The 17,544-nt window shown below is 38.0% G+C and overlaps 1 protein-coding gene across 3 annotated transcripts in view; it reads right to left on the reverse strand.

Annotated features, from left to right (window-relative positions):
• Positions 1-589: 589 nt before the first annotated feature.
• Positions 590-17,544, reverse strand: part of LOC104113552 (DNA topoisomerase 3-alpha) — a 53,749-nt gene continuing 36,794 nt past the window's right edge. Inside the window, exons 19-24 of one of the 3 annotated variants that reach the window (XM_009623754.4) lie at positions 8,459-8,537; positions 8,285-8,356; positions 7,279-7,362; positions 4,098-4,265; positions 1,551-1,671; positions 590-1,082 (exon numbers count right to left, since the gene is read on the reverse strand). In XM_009623754.4, coding sequence (XP_009622049.1) covers positions 884-1,082; positions 1,551-1,671; positions 4,098-4,265; positions 7,279-7,362; positions 8,285-8,356; positions 8,459-8,537 — 723 coding nt within the window. In that variant the 3' untranslated portion in view covers positions 590-883. Of the gene's footprint in view, positions 1,083-1,550; positions 1,672-4,097; positions 4,266-7,278; positions 7,363-8,284; positions 8,357-8,458; positions 8,538-17,544 lie in introns of those variants that run through there. The other 2 variants (XR_011407815.1, XR_011407816.1) reach the window with 2 other exon arrangements.

A 17,544-nucleotide genomic window follows, 5' to 3' on the forward strand; every position in this document is an offset into this window, starting at 1 on the left:
CGCTACAAAGCACCCGAAAGGATGTTATATCTTCTTCTTTTTAAATAACTAGAAAAGAAAAGGGACCCAAAACTAAACTCTAATCAGTTTTGCGTGTAAGAATTGGAACCTAAATCTTTCAAACTCTAATTAAAGGAAATGGAAGAGATTTCACAAAATTCAAACCAAAATTAGTGGACTAAAAGAAAATACAAGCTTACCATGGTTTTAAAACTTTATAAATTATCTTTTTGATAAAACCCAGTGAAAGTTATACACGTTCGTCAAGTAACTTGCTACAACAAGAACCGGAAGTATTACAATACTCCCTCTATCTCAATTTATGTGTCATACTTTTCTTTTTAGTCTGTCCTAAAAAGTATGTCATACTTTCTTATTTAGAAACAATTTAACTTAAAACTTTCTATTTTACCCTTTATGAGATGATTTATAGCCACACAAATATCTATAGCTTATTTTAGACCATAAGTTTTTCGAGAGATTTTTTTTCTTTCTTAATCTCCGTGCCGAGTCAAATACCGCCATATAAATTGGAATGGAGAGAGTAATAAACAAAGCTCAAAGAGTTCATTCAATAGGCAAAGGTCCATATGTAAAACCGGAGTTCTGAGATTGTGCAAAGCTTAACATTTCACTCCAAAAGAAATGTCTCAATACATATATACTACAGAAACTACTGAACAGAGTTAAAAAGTTTCCTAAAACTGCTATGCTATATACACCAAAAGAGGTGATACATTCACATCCTACTTAGAAGAGACCAACAATTAGAATGACGAAGCACACATAATGGTACCATAAAAAGAATGAACCTAATTCTGCGAGTTAAGATTGGCCTATTTCAATGCAAAAACATCTTTAATGCAAGAGAATTCAAAATTCATCAACCACGACGTGGACATACATTAGCAAAGTGACCTGGATCACCGCAAATGAAACATCTGCCAGTTATTGGTTCACCTGTTGCTGACACAAATGACACACCACTGGTATTTGGACCACCTTGGCCACGGCCACCTCTTCTGCTGCTAGTGGACGCAGAAGTATTTGTACGCTCACCTCCATTGAGGGTATCTTCCCAACTGCAATGCCAGGCAAAAAAGATTGTATCAACTAGCAAACTACTTTAATGTTATCAAGAGCTCTGAGTAATACAGATAAATCTAAGCAATTATAACGAAGTTCCAATGTCAGAAATTCAATCTCGTCGTCCTCTAGGACAGTAATTACTCCAATATACAAATGATTTTCCAGCAGTATAATGCTATGAATTCTATTTGCAAATGAGCGTCAGCTACAAGTGTTGTAGCAGTTTTTTACAGGTTGGCTGAACAGAATATCAACTATCTGAGGCAATATTTTGGTGAGCTATATAATTAGTTGTCAAGGTTTACAGAGTTATATCTTTCTAGATCATGGTGTTTTTAGCTTTATAATCAAGACCTGGAGAGAGAAGGTACAACAAGATAGAAAAGATTACATATAGTAAGTTTTCAGGTGGAAACTATTTCCAAAAATAAAATATCATGTTGAAATATAGTTTTCCCTACACAAAAAAATTGCACTCCCGTGATTGACATGAAAAGAACTTTCTTCCCCTGTTGTTGGCAGTATTGGCAGTGCGCAAATTGCAAGGCTCTCCACATGAATTACAAGGGATCAAAGGTTCTCCTGCATTGTTAGAAAGGATTAGCTATAAAGTTTGTAATTAACAATAGAGCAGGATCTATCCTATATCACATCACATACCAATATATTTTTTTCGCATTTTGAATTCTGTCCTCACAGTATCACTTCATGTACTCTTTAGTTGCTTTAACAATATTCTATTTGATAGGGTGAGAATTGGAAAGGATAGAGAGTAAAAGTAACTGGAGAACATCCTCAGGTTAGTAAGGGAGGTAAATAGCGGGATAACCAAAATTCTATGGATATCTGGTGTTCATGGTTCAGTATGAGTCGGTTTTCTCCTAAAAAGAAACCAAACCAATTAAGACAAAGAACTACATTTTTGTAAAGGCAAAGAACTACAATACCAACTAAGAGTCCAAACAATTAATATGTATACCATAAAATTTAAAAACTTATAATATATATATTGTGTGAGTGTATATAATAATAAGTTTTAAATAGGTATTTCTATAGTCGGTTTGGTTCAGTTTTTTTGGTTATTTTTTGCTTAAAACTAAAACCAAAACAAAACCAAATTTGATCGGTTCTTAAAATTCAAAACCAAAACCAACCAAAAAGTTGTCGATTTTTTTATCGGTTTGGTTTGGTTTTTCAATTTTTCATGAACACCCGCGATATCACATACTCTGACCAATTTGGTGGGCCAAAGGATAACTTTTGTCATTCCAAAAATGAACTACGGAAGCAATAGAAGAAAACCATTGACTCTCTAAGTTTCAATTTTTTTGTCATAGAAGTGGCGAAGTTGCAATACCATTGTGTTTAATTTCAAAAATCGGTACCATTGCACTCACTCTGTCCCAATTTATGCGACACTCTTTCTTTGTTAGTAGGGGAGTCAATGGTTCGGTTTGGCCGGTTATTTTATAAAATTTGTACCATACAATTTTTCGGTTATTCTATTATGTATAACCAAAATTAGACTTTTCGAAACCGTCTCAATCATTTCGGTTTCTCTTCTGTATCAGTGCGGTTCGGTAAATTTTCGGTAATGTTTTTTAATGTCATGTAAAAGTCGCTAGTAGAAGTAGAATGCAATAACATATGTACTTTTATAGGACTTAGTAAAACTCTCTAGACATTTTTACAGTTTAAAAGGTGATAAATTAAAGAAAATATGAAAGATGGCTAGAGTATAGATCCATCAACTATTCTACATCAGCGTAAAAGAAACTAAGCAAATACAAAAAAAATATAAATCACACGAGTGAAAAAATATTAACCAAGTTGGGATTCAAGAATAAAGTCTATAGAAGATTAAATATTCAAAAAGATAAATCAAAATCATACGAAAGGAAACATATTCAATACATTGTAGTTTGCGACTCATAATCGCTACAATTCCTTGTATCTTACTAGTGAACATGTTGGAAATAATTTAGTTTCAATATGAGTAGCATAATAGGTTTAGGAATTAGGATTTTGAGTAAAATTACTTGTTGGCTTGTAACTGTTTCATAATTCCAAGGCCCAAGATAAAATTTAATGCTTTATTATTTTTAAACTTAATATATAAATATATTTTTTACATTGTAAATTTATTCGATACAGTTCGGTATTTTTTCGATTTATTTTTATAAAATAAAAAACTGACCCTAATTATTGGTACGGTTATAGATTTGTATAAAAACCTACGGTTTTATTAAAAGAAACCTAAAAGTCGGTTCGGTACGGTACGGTGCGGTCGGTTTAATCGGTTTTTAAATATCCATTGACACCCCTACTTGTTAGTCAGCCCCAAAAAGAATAACATCTTTCTATATTTAGTAACAATTCAACTTTAAATTTTCCTGTTCACTCTTAATGTGATGATTTCTAGCCACACAAATTTCTATGGTTTGAGTTTGTAAAATCTTTCTCTATTTCTTATTTTTGGGCTCAGTCAAACACTTTCACATAAAATTGGGAAGGAGGGAGTACTAAGCAACACTTACTATTGCCAATATTTGTATAAGAAATGGACTTCTATCTAACTCAACCCAAAAACTAGCTCATGAGGTGAGGATTACCAACCAATATGAGACTATAACATCCCCGCATACCTAGCTTTAGACATCTCTAGCATCGACAACATAACATGGGGGCCGAAAGTTGGGTAAAACCAAGAAAAGGATGGGGTTTGGCTCTGAGACCATGTAAAAAAGAGTTTGGGCTTAACTCATGTTAAGATTGTCCAAGACATACAAAGAAACAACAACACATTTCCTCAACTAATGTGGGACTAACAATATTATTTTAACAATGGATGTTAGTCTCCTCGACATGACATCAAGTCAACCAGTGAACAAACATTACCTCTGCGTCATTATCTTTTCATTGGGGACCACAGGGAAGGTGAGAAAATTGCAGGGCTGTTGGTCATTGTACACAAGATATACAGATAAGGTAACAGAAGAGCAACAAACCATTTTGCAAGTCAACTTCCTGAGACCGAGCAGTGCGACTACGAGAAGCCTGTGAAGGACAATCATTTGACAAATGCCCTGTTTGCCTGCAGTATGCACAAGAACCTTGTGCTCTGGAATTGCCTCTCTGTGCACTGCTGGATGCTCTAGGGTTTCCTCGTCCTCTGCCTGGCAAAAAAAGCCCAGCTACAGTCAGTCCTAAGGATGTCAAGTATATCACTCAGGAAATTAAGTCCCTCCAGCAACAAATAAATCATGACATTCATACCAAAAGTTTCAGATGTTTGATGGCATTATGCACTAATCTTTCCTAACTAAATCATCAAGTGAAAAACTAAAGAGTACTCAAAATTGAAATTTTCCTGGGTTGGCTGTGGCAGCCGAAATCGTCAACAGACGATTTCTAAATGAAAGTCAAATGATTAATGTTGAGGAAGGGACTCTGATTGGTTTTGTAGTTTTACTGCCCTAATGCAATGACTCAAATAACTATGAGTGCTCCCAAGACGATGAGATGCATGTGCTGTACTGTCGAGTACTGCTTGCCATATCAACTATGGATTTCTCGTTTTACTTCTTGAAAGCATTAGTAGTTTGAAAGTCATGTACTGAAGCTGTGTAAGAGAGAACCTATGAAAGCTTGTAAACAAAAGCTGTAAAGAAAGCTTAAAAGAATTGCAATGAAATGAGAATAAGTTGTATGAATTGTTGTGATGATCGGATATGTCCTTCTCTATACAAAAGTTCCTATGCATATGACCAGCAGCTATGGGCATAAACCATTTTTAATCATGTCTCAATTCTATCTCTAATATCTGGGCACGGTCTTGCTAGTGCCATGCCATAGTGATCAATGCACATTTGGTTGTCCCTGTTGCACCTCAACTGACCACCTTCTTCCCACGTTCAACTGTAGCTCTCTTGTCACATATTCTAGGGAGTTACTTGACACGAGTCATGAAGAGGTAAAAACCTTGGACGACTTGGTCATCTGGAAAGAGGATTATACGCTTGACTCCTAAAATTCTAAGCTGAAGTTCCTGTAGCCGGTTGAGCTCTATGGCTTTGCACATTTATCCAGCTTGCTTCCATATCCGGCCACTAGCTGGAGATGAAACTCAAATTACTTTGGCCCAATTTCATGTGCAAATTTTCGTGCTGACATAACCAAAAAGTACTTTCTGCGACAAAGTTTCTAGCAAAAGAAGAATACGATTATAGATGGCAAAGGTTAATATTTACTCTTGTCGCATCTAACAGACCAAGTAGGCTTTTGGATTTGAAGGGACTTCTCACCAGTAACAGATGAGTAATGCTCAGACTCTAAACTAGATACAAACATTTAAATTGAAGAGCTAAAGGGAAATGATCGAGCAAAGTAAAAGCAGAAATATTTGCAAGTCATAATCGCTACCACTATTCAAACTTGAACCATATGAAAATCAGAGTTGAAGTGTTTGAACATCTCATCTAAAAGCTTAAGCTGTTAGAGTGAGAGCACACTTTTAATTACTTAATTATATTGTATCTCAACACGGCCCCTCACATGTGGATCTGATTCTTTTTCATGAGCCCTACATGTGGACAACAGCAACTCCAACTTCGGCATTTCTCATGTCACAGAAGTTCCTCACACAGTTCAATGAAGAGCGTAATTTGAAATTAAACCAAATTATAGTAAGAACTGCATTCAATCATATTTCAAATTTAATTCTGATGAATGAAACTACCGAAACATCAGAAGAAAAAGTTCATAGTATTAATTTGACTGTAACTCAAAGGTATCTAACTTAGGGCATTTGATATAGAAAATGGTTGGTTTTGCCTTAGTTTTGGTTTTGTACCCTAAAACACTAAAGCATTTTTTTAGAACTTTCATATGGGTGAAATTAATTAGATTAAAACTGATTAAACATCTGCAGATGCTACTAATCATATTTCCAAATAAATCATTTTTCATTTCAAGGGGAAAAATCAAATCCAGACAAAATAATTCTTTTTGAGCAAGAGATCAAAGGCGTTTCAGCCTAATAAATGGACTTTGGGCCTAACTCAACCCAAAAGCTAGCTTATGAGGTGAGAATTGCCCAAGACCATATAAGGAAACCAAGGACCTCAAATCTCACTGATGTGGGACAATTCAACACCCATCCTCACGCCCAGGCCTGCAAACTGGAGCGTAGACAACATAAATGGGGGCCCAACATCGGTAACAATAATTGGGATGGGCCTGCCTCTGATACCATAATAAATAGACCTTGGGCCTAACTCAACCACAAAAGCTAGCTTATGAGGTGAGGATTGCCCAATACCATATAAGGAGACCGAGGACCTCAAATTCCACTGATGTGGGATAACTTAACACCCCTCCTCACGCCCAGGCCTGCAAACTGGAGCGTGGACAACATAAATGGGGGTCCAACATCGGTAACAATAATTAGGATGGGCCTGCCTCTAATACCATCTGTAACAGCCCAACCCGCTAGAAATATTGTCCGCTCTGGGCCTAGGCCCTCACGGGTTTAAAATGCGTTACTAGGGTCTAAGGCTTGTTAACTTATAAGTTTTGTCGATGTGGGACTCTGTCTAAAGTCTTGGGTGTTACATACACCCCCTCTTTATAGGATTAGCCTAGACTCATCACTGAGGTTTGCCTCGCCTAACGGGGATTTGCTGCCTAGACTCAGCACTGAGGTTTGCCCCGCCTAACCGAGATTTGCCTAAACTCAGTCGAACTCTGACCCACTATCGGCAAGGCTGACACAAGAGTAGCTCTGATACCATAATAAATGGACCTTGACCTAACTCAACCCCAAAAGCTAGCTTATAAGGTGAGGATTGCCCAAGACCCTATAAGGAGACCAAGGACCTCAAATTCCACCGATGTGGGACAACTCAACACAGCCTTTGCAGAGAGTGGTCCCACAGGGAGCCTATTGTTTTCCAAAAAAAGAAAACGGCAATGGAAGTTTCGTTTTTCGTCCAGAAAAAAAAGGGAGATTCGTTTTCCAGTTTTGTTTTCCAACTGTTTTTTGGGAAGAAAAAGAAAGCATGTTCTGTTTTAGAAAAACAAACAATCGTTTTAAGGGCCATAAGATAACCTCAAAAAGGAAAGCAATCATCAGAATTGCAAATAAAACTACATCGAAACAAAAGCTCTGGACGGGTGTTCCTTACATACCGAAAGTGTTTGAACTACTGCGAGAACCAGTTCCGCAAATTTCCACCAGCTGCCTTAGAATATCATCACAGCCACCAATGCAACCTGAGAAGATTATAGAACTTTCACTGTTATATAGCTGCACTGTCTAGAAGCAACATTAACATTGTGCATGCACTTCATAAGTTCCATGATTTATAATGCATATATAATTTTTGAGACATTTTTGTATTTTATGCTAAAAGATAACTCCTTGCAGAGTGTGACAGTTTAATCTTTTGTCAGACTCTCCTTATTTTTAATTTATGATCCCCTGTGCCACTGAAAAGAAAACACAATCATATATCATAGCACCAAAATATGTCTCTTTCTGTTTGATTGGTGAAAATAATATTCTCCAACTCAACCAACCACACCATGACTGGTGCTGTCAGCAATGACACCACAGTGATCTCATTCGCTTTTGTGCCGCTCTTGGAATGTTTAACACAACTAGTTCATTTCGGTATGCCTCACACGTCGCTCTCTTACTGTCACTACCAAATGTGAAGTCCCGCCATCAACACCCACCAAACTTTAAAGTATCAAACTTGGCAAAGATTTGTTTAACTTTAACCATCTATAACAAATGTTGCACCCAGAAAAGAAGAGGTGGATTGTAAACAATTTAATATTGAGCATGCACATTCTCATGCTTAATAATTTAAAATAGAATGACTTTCAATTCCTTTCAGTACATTATCATGCAGCATATTCATCATTCAGACTTCTCCATTTCAGCATTTGAGAACTCACAACACATATGTTCAACGAAAAGACTATTAGCTCTATTAAATAATTGGAAATAAAGTAAGAAGATAGGAAATCAAAGAGAAGAGATTTTAAAAGGGAGCCAGCAAGCCTTGTAATTCTTTATACACATTTGTTCAAGGAAGAAAATATTTTCAACTATTTAACGTTCCATTGAACAATAAAAAGGGATAGGGTCTCTTAGGAAGACTTAGACGAGATCGACTTTCCATCTTACCTATATGTTGAGCACTATAATTTGGCGGTATTTCCAGCCGGCGAAATCTAAATTGAATCTTGTATACTGGTCCTGAATGTCATCTTTGGAAATCAGGAAACCAAACATAGAAAAAGATGTATAGGATAAGGTTGTCCAATCCAGTACAAGAAAAGAAAAACTCCAAGAAGCAACCTGGACCGCAGCTGGTGCACGTATTCTCTGTAACAGAAGCTTCTGATAGAGATCCAGGTAGCCAGACAACATTTCTGCACTGTATGAACAAGATAAAGCAGCAACATGTCAGTAGCAATAATTTTACTAGGATTCTTAACTACATAATTGTTATAACACTACTCCACAAACCATATATCAACCAAAGCAAATCATAATACGCGATCATTATCAATTTGCAATTTTACATTGGTAATAATAGGAGATTTGAAATTGAAGAGAAGTGAGACTTGATGTCAATCTCCTAATATATAGCTGATTTACAGCAACTAACTCAATCAAATCAAATCAAACTAAACCAAATTAATAAAAATTACTAGACAATTTCAGAAAATCATGTGTATAGAATCTCGATATTTAGAATGGAAAGGAACTGAAGGAAAGAAAAGGAGAGAATAATATTGTATTCTCAAAATAAACTTAGGACAAGAAATTGTCCCCTATCCTTCCCTTCCCTTCCCTTCCAAATCCTTCCATTTAAAAGTAATATTACTAGTGACAGTTGCTAGAATAGTTATAGTATTTTGCTGAAATTATTTGTGCTACTGAACAAATGGATAACTACTAAATTTTGACACTTTTTGAAATAAAACGTTAAGTGACAGATCGTACGAGATTTCTTAATTACATAAATGGCATATAACTGAAGATTTCAAGAAGAAGAATGAAACTTCTTGTGTTTCAGTATGTTTTTACATCCAACGAGCACTATTATTTATATAGAGGTTCCTATGGCTAATTTAGGAGAGGAAATCAATTACAGTTACTACACAAATTAATTAGAATAAAATCTCCTAGAATAGAATCAAATCTCCTAAAATTAAGTTTCCTACAATCAAGCTAGTCAACATAATCAAATCTCCTAAAATTAAGTTTCCTACAATCAAGCTAGTCAACACTCTCCCTCAAGTTGGTGCAAATATGTCACACATGCCCCACTTGCAAACTAAAGTGTGGAAGGTTCGTCTGTTGAGACTTGAGACCTTTTGTAAACACATCAGCTAGTTGTTTCTCTGATGATACATGAATTAAAGTCAAAACACCATCTGTAATCTTTTCTTTGATGAAGTGTCGATCAATTTCAACATGTTTCGTTCGGTCATGCTGGACAGGATTATGAGTTATGTTGATTGCAGTCTTGTTATCACAATACAAGGAAAGTTTCCCTTTTCTATACAATTTCAATTCCTCTAGTAGCTTTTGTAACCACAAAAGTTCACAAAAACCCTAGGCCATAGTTCTATATTCTGCCTCGGCACTTGATCTAGCAACTACCTTTGCTTCTTGCTTCTCCAAGTAACCAAGTTCCTACGAGTGTACAATAACCGGATGTAGATCTTCTGTCATCTAGAGATCCAGCCCAATTTGCATTTGCATAAGCTTCTATACACCATGTTTGGAGAAAAGGAGACCTTTGCCTGGAGCAGACTTTAGACACCGCAAAATGTGGAAGACAACTTGCATATGAGAATCCCTAGGATCATGCATGAACTGACTTACCAGGCTGACTGAGTAAGCTATATTTGGTCTAGTGTGGGAGAGATAGTCTTCCAACCAACCTCTGATATCTCTCCTTATCAACAGACTCTCCAACTCCTGTTTGTAACTTGTGATTACTTTCAATAGGCGATTCTGCTGGTTTGCATCATGTCATACCAGTTTCTTTCAAGAGATCTAAAATATACTTTCTTTGAGAAGTAAAGATTCCCCTTTTCCTTCTGGCAACCTCAATTCCCAACAAGTACTGCAATTTTCCAAGATCATTGATCTCGAATTCCTGTGCCAACGGCTTCTTCAGCCGAACAATCTACTCTTTGTCATCTCTTGTCATTACTATATCATCAACATAAACTATGAGAAGAGTGACTTTACCGCTTTGAGGTCTTATGAAGGGAGTATGATCAGCATTGCTCTATTGGTAACCAAACGAGATCATTGCTTTGCAAAATCTGTTAAACCAAGCTCTAGGAGATTCCTTCAATCCGTACAGGGCTTTCTTCAATCTGCACACATTTCCTCGACTCTGTTCAGTATCAAATTTCCATATACACTTCTTCCAAGTCTCCATTAAGAAAAGCATTTTTCACATCAAACTGTTGTAAGTCCCAATCAAGATTAGCTACACAAGATAAAAGTATTCTAATAGTGTTCATTTTAGCAACACGAGCAAATGTTTCTTGATAGTCCACTCAATAAGTTTGAGTGAATCCCTTAGCCACCAATCTTGCTTTGAATCTTTCAACCTAGCCATCAGTTTTGTGTTTCACAGTGAAGACCCATTTGAAACCAACCAACTTCTTGTCTGGGGTTGATGTGACATGCTCCAAAGTGCCTTTTTTTGACAAGGCCTTCATTTCTTCAATCAAAGCTTGCTTCCATTTAGGATCGGCAAAAGCTTCCCTCCAATTATGGGGAATAGACACAGAAGAAATAGACAAGGCAAAGGCTATATAGAAAACAAAATTAGATAAAGGGTGTTTGGTGGTGCAAGATCTTACTCCTTTTCTGCGAGCAATAGGCAAATTTATCTCATTAGGAAATGTAGATAACTCACCAGTAGAAAAGAGTTCGGCAGAAAAGGATTCATCTTCAGTAGATTGCATTGATGGCTTTTTCTGCTCCATTTCTTCTTGAGTAAGTTATCAAATCAGGTCTGTCCAAACGCCCAATAGTCTCCCCCTTAATTCTTTCTCCAATTCACTTTCCTTCGTGGTAGTGGTAGTGGTAGTGGTAGTGATAGTAGTAGTGGTATCAATAGTGGCTCTAGGGAGAATAATCTCTTCCTTCTTATAGCTCTCCCCTAGAAGAGGTGATGGTGTAATACTGAAATAGGGCTCAGATTCTTGAAAGGTAACACCATGCTGACAAAGGATCTCCTAGAGGGAGGATGATAGCATTTTACCCTTTTGTGTTGGGGAACGCCTGATAAAGACACATTTAAGAGCTCTAGGATCAAGTTTCCCAGAGTTTCTAGTGTGAACTGTGAGAATGCACAGAAAAAAAAATCTATTTTATTAACAATGATACAATAAGCCCTATATATAATACATATTCTACTCTTACTACATATGGGACTAGGACATATTCTATTCCTACTACATATGAGACTGAGACTATTTACATATAACTATCTAACACTCCCCCTCAAGCCGGTGCATACAAATCATATGTATCGAGCTTGTTACATATGTAACTAATACGAGGACTAGTGAATCACTTGGTGAAAATATCTGCAAGATGATCATTCGACATACAAGGCCACTAGACTCCCCATGAGCAACAAAATCAAGTGGTTGCTGACAAAACAGAAGTTGGCCGAAAGGTCGTCGGATACATTTGAAAATTGTGAGACTAGGCCGAATTCCACACTACAAAATAGGTTCTAAAACACCACCAGAAAATAAAACTTTTTTAGAAATCACTGTTCACGCCGGAAAAAATAAAAGTTGTCAGAATTTGATGTAATTTATATGGGTAGGCTCGGTATCAATGGACAAGAACTTGTCCAGAAGAAGTTTTGTCAGAAAGTGGCCGGAATGGCTCACACGCGTCGGAAAAGTTACTGTAACTCGTTGGATCCCTAGTTCTGGCGGCGCGTGGAGGCGCGTGAGCGATTGACTAGGGTTTTGTCGCCTGACTTTTCCGAACAAGATGGTAATGTTGGTTTTCACACAACACTTAACGATGAGAAGATAATGCAAATCAATCTTGAGTCGTCAACCGGAAAGACGCACTGACTTTTCTGTTCCGATGCCGATGGGACTGAAATTTCTTGGGTTTGGTCGCACAATGATTTCGGATCTGATGGTGGTACTGGTATATGCATAGTACCACAGTAGCAGTGATGAACCCCGGGAACAAGACGATGTTGCCGGAAAATTGCACGGCGATGAGATCTTTCTTTCCGTATGTCGCTGGAATGACGCACAACGATAATTTTCTCATTGAAACTCTGATACTATGTGAGAATGCACGGGAGAAAAATCTATTTTATTAACAATGATACAATGAGTCATATATATAATACATATTCTACTACTAGGACATATTCTATTCCTACTATATATGAGACTAAGACTATTTACACAACTATCTAACATGAACAAAGCAGAGATACCCAAGCACCTTCGGAGTAACATGGTCATTTTACCTTTTAAAGCTTCCAGAGGACACTGAAAATTGAGGGTTTTAAGCGGCATTCTGTTGATGAGATAGACAACTACTAGAATGGCATCCTCCTAGTAAGATTTTGGTAGATTCATAGTAAACATAAGAGATCTTGCCACTTCTAAGAAATGTCTATTCTTCCTTTCAGCAACCACATTTTGTGCACTAGTATAAGGACAACTTGTTTGGTGGATAATCCCATAAGACTCCAAATAAGCACCAAAATTTTTATCCATGTATTATGCGCCGTTGTCAGTTCGTAAGAATTTTATCTTACTCTCAAATTGAGTACAAACTATCTTATGAAATGACTGAAAGCAAGAGAAAATTTCACTTTTGGCCTTTAACAAAAATACCCAAGTCATCCTAGTACAACAATCATTAAAAGTAAATGTTAAATAGTTTAGTAATGTATAATGTCCCACATTGGGAAGTAGATACCTCTTATTATGTAATCATTGTATATAAATAGGGCATTGTACAGCACTTTAGAAATAATTAATAAAACTTTTCCATGCTATACTTCTCACATGGAATAAGAGCGTTGGTGAGAAACATCCGGAAAAGAGAACTCCACCGGACAGTCGTCGCGAGTCAATTTCCGGCGACTTCTTGGGTTGTTATTGCGTCACCTACGTTTCCCTTAGTGTTGTGCTAAAACCAACACCATCACAGGGTCCTACACCCTCCGGCGATCAAACCCCAGCAAACCCCGCTGGAAAATAACCCCCCACGCGCCCACACGCGCCGGCCAGAAGAAGAAAAATTCCGGTGAGATCTCCTCACGCGCTGGCGCGTGAGTTGCCCTCCGGCCATTTCCTGACAGCTTATTCGCGAGGCTATTCCGAGCAAATTCCGATGCCTTTTTTATTTTCCGGCGAGATTTCTGGCGACTGTTCAGTTTTCGGCGAGAGGCAGTGTTTTTTCTTCAGTGTTCCTGTGAGCTTTTTATTGTTTTTAATTGTCTGTGCTATTTGGTTTAACAATGTCTTTGGGACTTGATGTTTTTGGTTCTAAAAGCACGGTTCTGGAAATTCAAGTTTGATGATTACTTCGGAACCCTTAATGGGAAGTTCAAACTACTTAGACTGGGCTTCTTCTATTGAGTTGTGGTGCAAAGGTCAAAGTGTTCAAGATCACCTAGTCAAGAAGACTTATAATGGAGATGAAAAGCCAAAGCACTCTGGGAGAAAGTTGATGCTCAATTATGTAGTTCGTTGTGGCGATCGATTGATTCCAAGATAATGCCTTTGTTTCGTTCTTTCCAGACATGTTATTCAGTTTGGGAGAAGGCTCATACTATATACACTAATGACATATCTCGTTTTTATGATGTGATATCTCGGATGACAAACTTAAAGAAACAGGATTTGGATATGTCTACCTACTTGGGACAGGTGCAGGCAGTTATGGAGGAATTTGAGAAGTTGATGACAGTCACTACTAGTGTTGAAAAACAACAAGAGTAACGACATAAGATGTTTCTAGTTCTTACACTTGTTGGACTGCTTAATGACCTTGACTCGGTGAGAGACCAAATTTTGGCTAGTCCTTCGATCCCTACAGTTGATGATGAACTATTATCTCCATTGCTTCATCTTGCTGCACCACCCAGTTACACTATCTCACCACCAACTGTTGATTCCTCTATTCTCGCATATCAGACAAGGGAAAATCGGACAACTCAGGCTATGGAAAAATCGACATAGAGGAGGTCGTTTTAGGAGATTTCGACCCAAGTGTTCTTATTGTAATAAACTTGGACATACTCGTGAACTGTGTTATTCTTTACATGGTCGACAACCCAAAAACGCTCATGTTGCTCAGACCGAGACTACAGGTAATCAAGGATTTTCTTTAACTGAAGGGGAATATAATGAGTTCATTTCGTATCGAGCAAGTAAGCAGACATCTCCACAAGTAGTCTCGCTTGCTCAGAGTGATACTCGTGTTGCTGGTAATTCTTTTGCTTGTGTTTCTCAGTCAAGTACTCTTGGACCGTGGGTCATGGACTGAGGAGCTTTCGATCATATCTCTGGTAATAAATCACTTTTGTCGAATATTGTGTATTCACAATCTCTTCCTACTATTACCTTCGCCAATGGGTTCCAAACTAGGGCAAAAGGAGTGGGACAAGCTAATCCATCATCTTCTGTCACTCTAGATTCCGTTCTTTATGTCTGTGGTTGTCCTTTTAGTCTTGCATCTGTTAGTCGTTTGACTTGTGCCCTCCATTGTGGTATATATTTTATTGATGATTCTTTATTATACAGGACCGCAGTACGGGGCAGACGATTGGCACAGGGCGTGAATCACAAGGCCTTTACTACCTTAACTCACCCAATCCCTCCACAGCATGTCAAGTTACAGATCCTCCAAACCTAATTTACAAACGCTTAGGACATCTGAGTTTATCCAAGCTTCAGAAGATGATGCCTAGTTTGTCTACATTAGATTGTGAGTCGTGTCAACTTGGGAAACATACCCGAGCCACCTTTCCGCGTAGTGCTAAGAGTCGTTCAGCGTCTATTTTTTCTTTAGTTTATTCTGATATATGGGGTCCTAGTAGAGTTAGTTCAACCTAAGGATTTCATTGTTTTGTTAGTTTCATTGATGATTACTCAAGATGTACTTGGATTTTCCTAATGAAAGATCATTCCGAGTTGTTTTCTATCTCCAAGAATTTTTGTGCTGAGATTAAAAATCAATTTCGTGTTTCTATTCGCACTTTTCGTAGTGATAATGCTTCAGAATACTTATCATCTCAGTTTCAGCAGTTTATGACCTCTCAAGAAACTATCAAACATCTTGTTTGTATACCCCTTAGCAGAATGGGGTAGCAGAGAGAAAGAATAGACATCTCATTGAAACTACTCGCACACTTCTCATTCAGTCCCATGTTCCGCTGCATTTTTTGGGCGATGCAGTTCTTACAGCTTGTTACTTGATTAATCGGATGCCTTCATCTGCTATCCAGAATTAGATTCCACATTCAGTATCGTTCCGTAAGTCACCTTTATACTATCTTTCTCCTCATGTTTTTGGGAGTACATGTTTTGTTCACACCTTAGCTCCTTGTGCTCTTAAGTGTGTCTTTCTTGGTTATCATCGGGTTCAAAAGGGGTATCGCTGCTACTCACCTGACCTTCGTAGATATCTTACGTCAGCCGATGTCACATTTTTTGAGTCTCAACCTTACTTTACTTCTTCTGATCATCCCAATGTATCTGAGGTCTTACATGTACCTAGTACCTACTTGTAAGGAATCCACATCCACAACACCACCACAACCACTACTACATATACAGACTTTTAAGGAGTCTACAGTTGCTCCTCCTACATCCCCAGCCACAAGACCACCACTCTTGACTTATCATTATCGTCCGCGTCCAGCATCAGGCCCAGATGAGTCACGTCCAGCATCAGATTCTGCACCTACTGCGGACTTGTCTCCTCCTAGTCCACCAATTGCACTCCGTAAAGGTGTACAATCCACACTTAATCCTAATCCCCATTATGTCGATTTAAGTTATCATAACCTGTCATCACCTCATTATGCTTTTGTATTTGTCCACTGTTTCCATTCCTAAGTCTACAGGTGAGGCACTATCTCATCCAGGATGGCGACAGAAAATGGTTGACAAGATGTCTGCTATACATGCGAATGACAATTAGGAGCTTGTTCCTCTTCTTTCAGGTAAGTCTATTGTTGGTTGTCAGTGGGTTTATGCAGTCAAAGCCGGCCCGGATGGCCAGGTTGATTGGCTTAAGGATCGTCTTGTTACAAAAGGATACACTCAAATATTTGGGCTTGATTATAGTGACACTTTCTCTCCCACGGCTAAAGTAGCATATGTTCGCCTCTTTTTGTCCATGGTTGTTCGTCATTGGCCTGTTTATCAGTTAGACATTAGGAATGTTTTTCTCTACGGTGATCTTGAAGATGTTTATATGGAGCAATCCCCTGGTTTTGTTGCTCAGGGGGAGTCTAGTGGTCCGATTGTACAGGTCACTCATATGGTTTGAAACAGTCTCCTAGAGCTTGGTTTGGTAAGTTCAGCACAGTTATTCAGGAGTTCAGCATGACTCGTAGTGAAGCTGATCACTCTGTGTTTTATCAGCATTTTGCTTCTAATCTGTGTATTTATCTGGAGGTTTATATTAATAATATTGTTATTACTAGCAATGATCAGGATGGTATTACTAATCTGAAGTAGCATCTCTTTTAGCACTTTCAGACTAAGGATCTGGGCAGATTGAAGTATTTTCTAGGTATTGAGGTTCAGTCTAGCTCATGTATTGTTATTTTAAAGTGGAAGTATGCTTTAGACATTCTTGAGGAGACAAGAATGATAGGCTGCAGACCTGTTGACACTCCTATGGATTCGAATGCCAAGCTTCTGCCAGGACACGGGGAGCCTCTTCGCGATCCTGCGAAATAAAGGAGGTTGGTTGGCAAATTGAATTACCTCACAGTGACTAGACCTGACATTTCTTTTCCTGTGAGTGTGGTAAGTCAGTTTATGGATTCTCCTTGTAATAGTTATTGGGATGCAGTTCGCATTCTTCCGTATATAAAGTCAGCTCCAGGCAAGGAATTACTATTCAAGGATCATGGTCACGAGCAGATTGTTGGGCACACAGATGTTGATTGGGCAGGATTGATAGACGTTCTACGTATGGATATTGTGTTCTATTATGAGGTAATTTGATCTCTTGGAAAAGCAAGATACATAATGTAGTTGCTCGATCTAGCGCTGAAGCAGAATATCGGGTCATGGTTATGGTAACGTGTGAGCTAATTTGGGTCAAGCAGTTGCTCAAGGAATAAAGTTCGGAGAAATCAGCAAGATGGAATTGGTGTGTGATAATCAAGCCGC

Source organism: Nicotiana tomentosiformis, chromosome 5, assembly GCF_000390325.3.
Source record: "Nicotiana tomentosiformis chromosome 5, ASM39032v3, whole genome shotgun sequence".
Taxonomy (NCBI): Eukaryota; Viridiplantae; Streptophyta; class Magnoliopsida; order Solanales; family Solanaceae; genus Nicotiana; species Nicotiana tomentosiformis.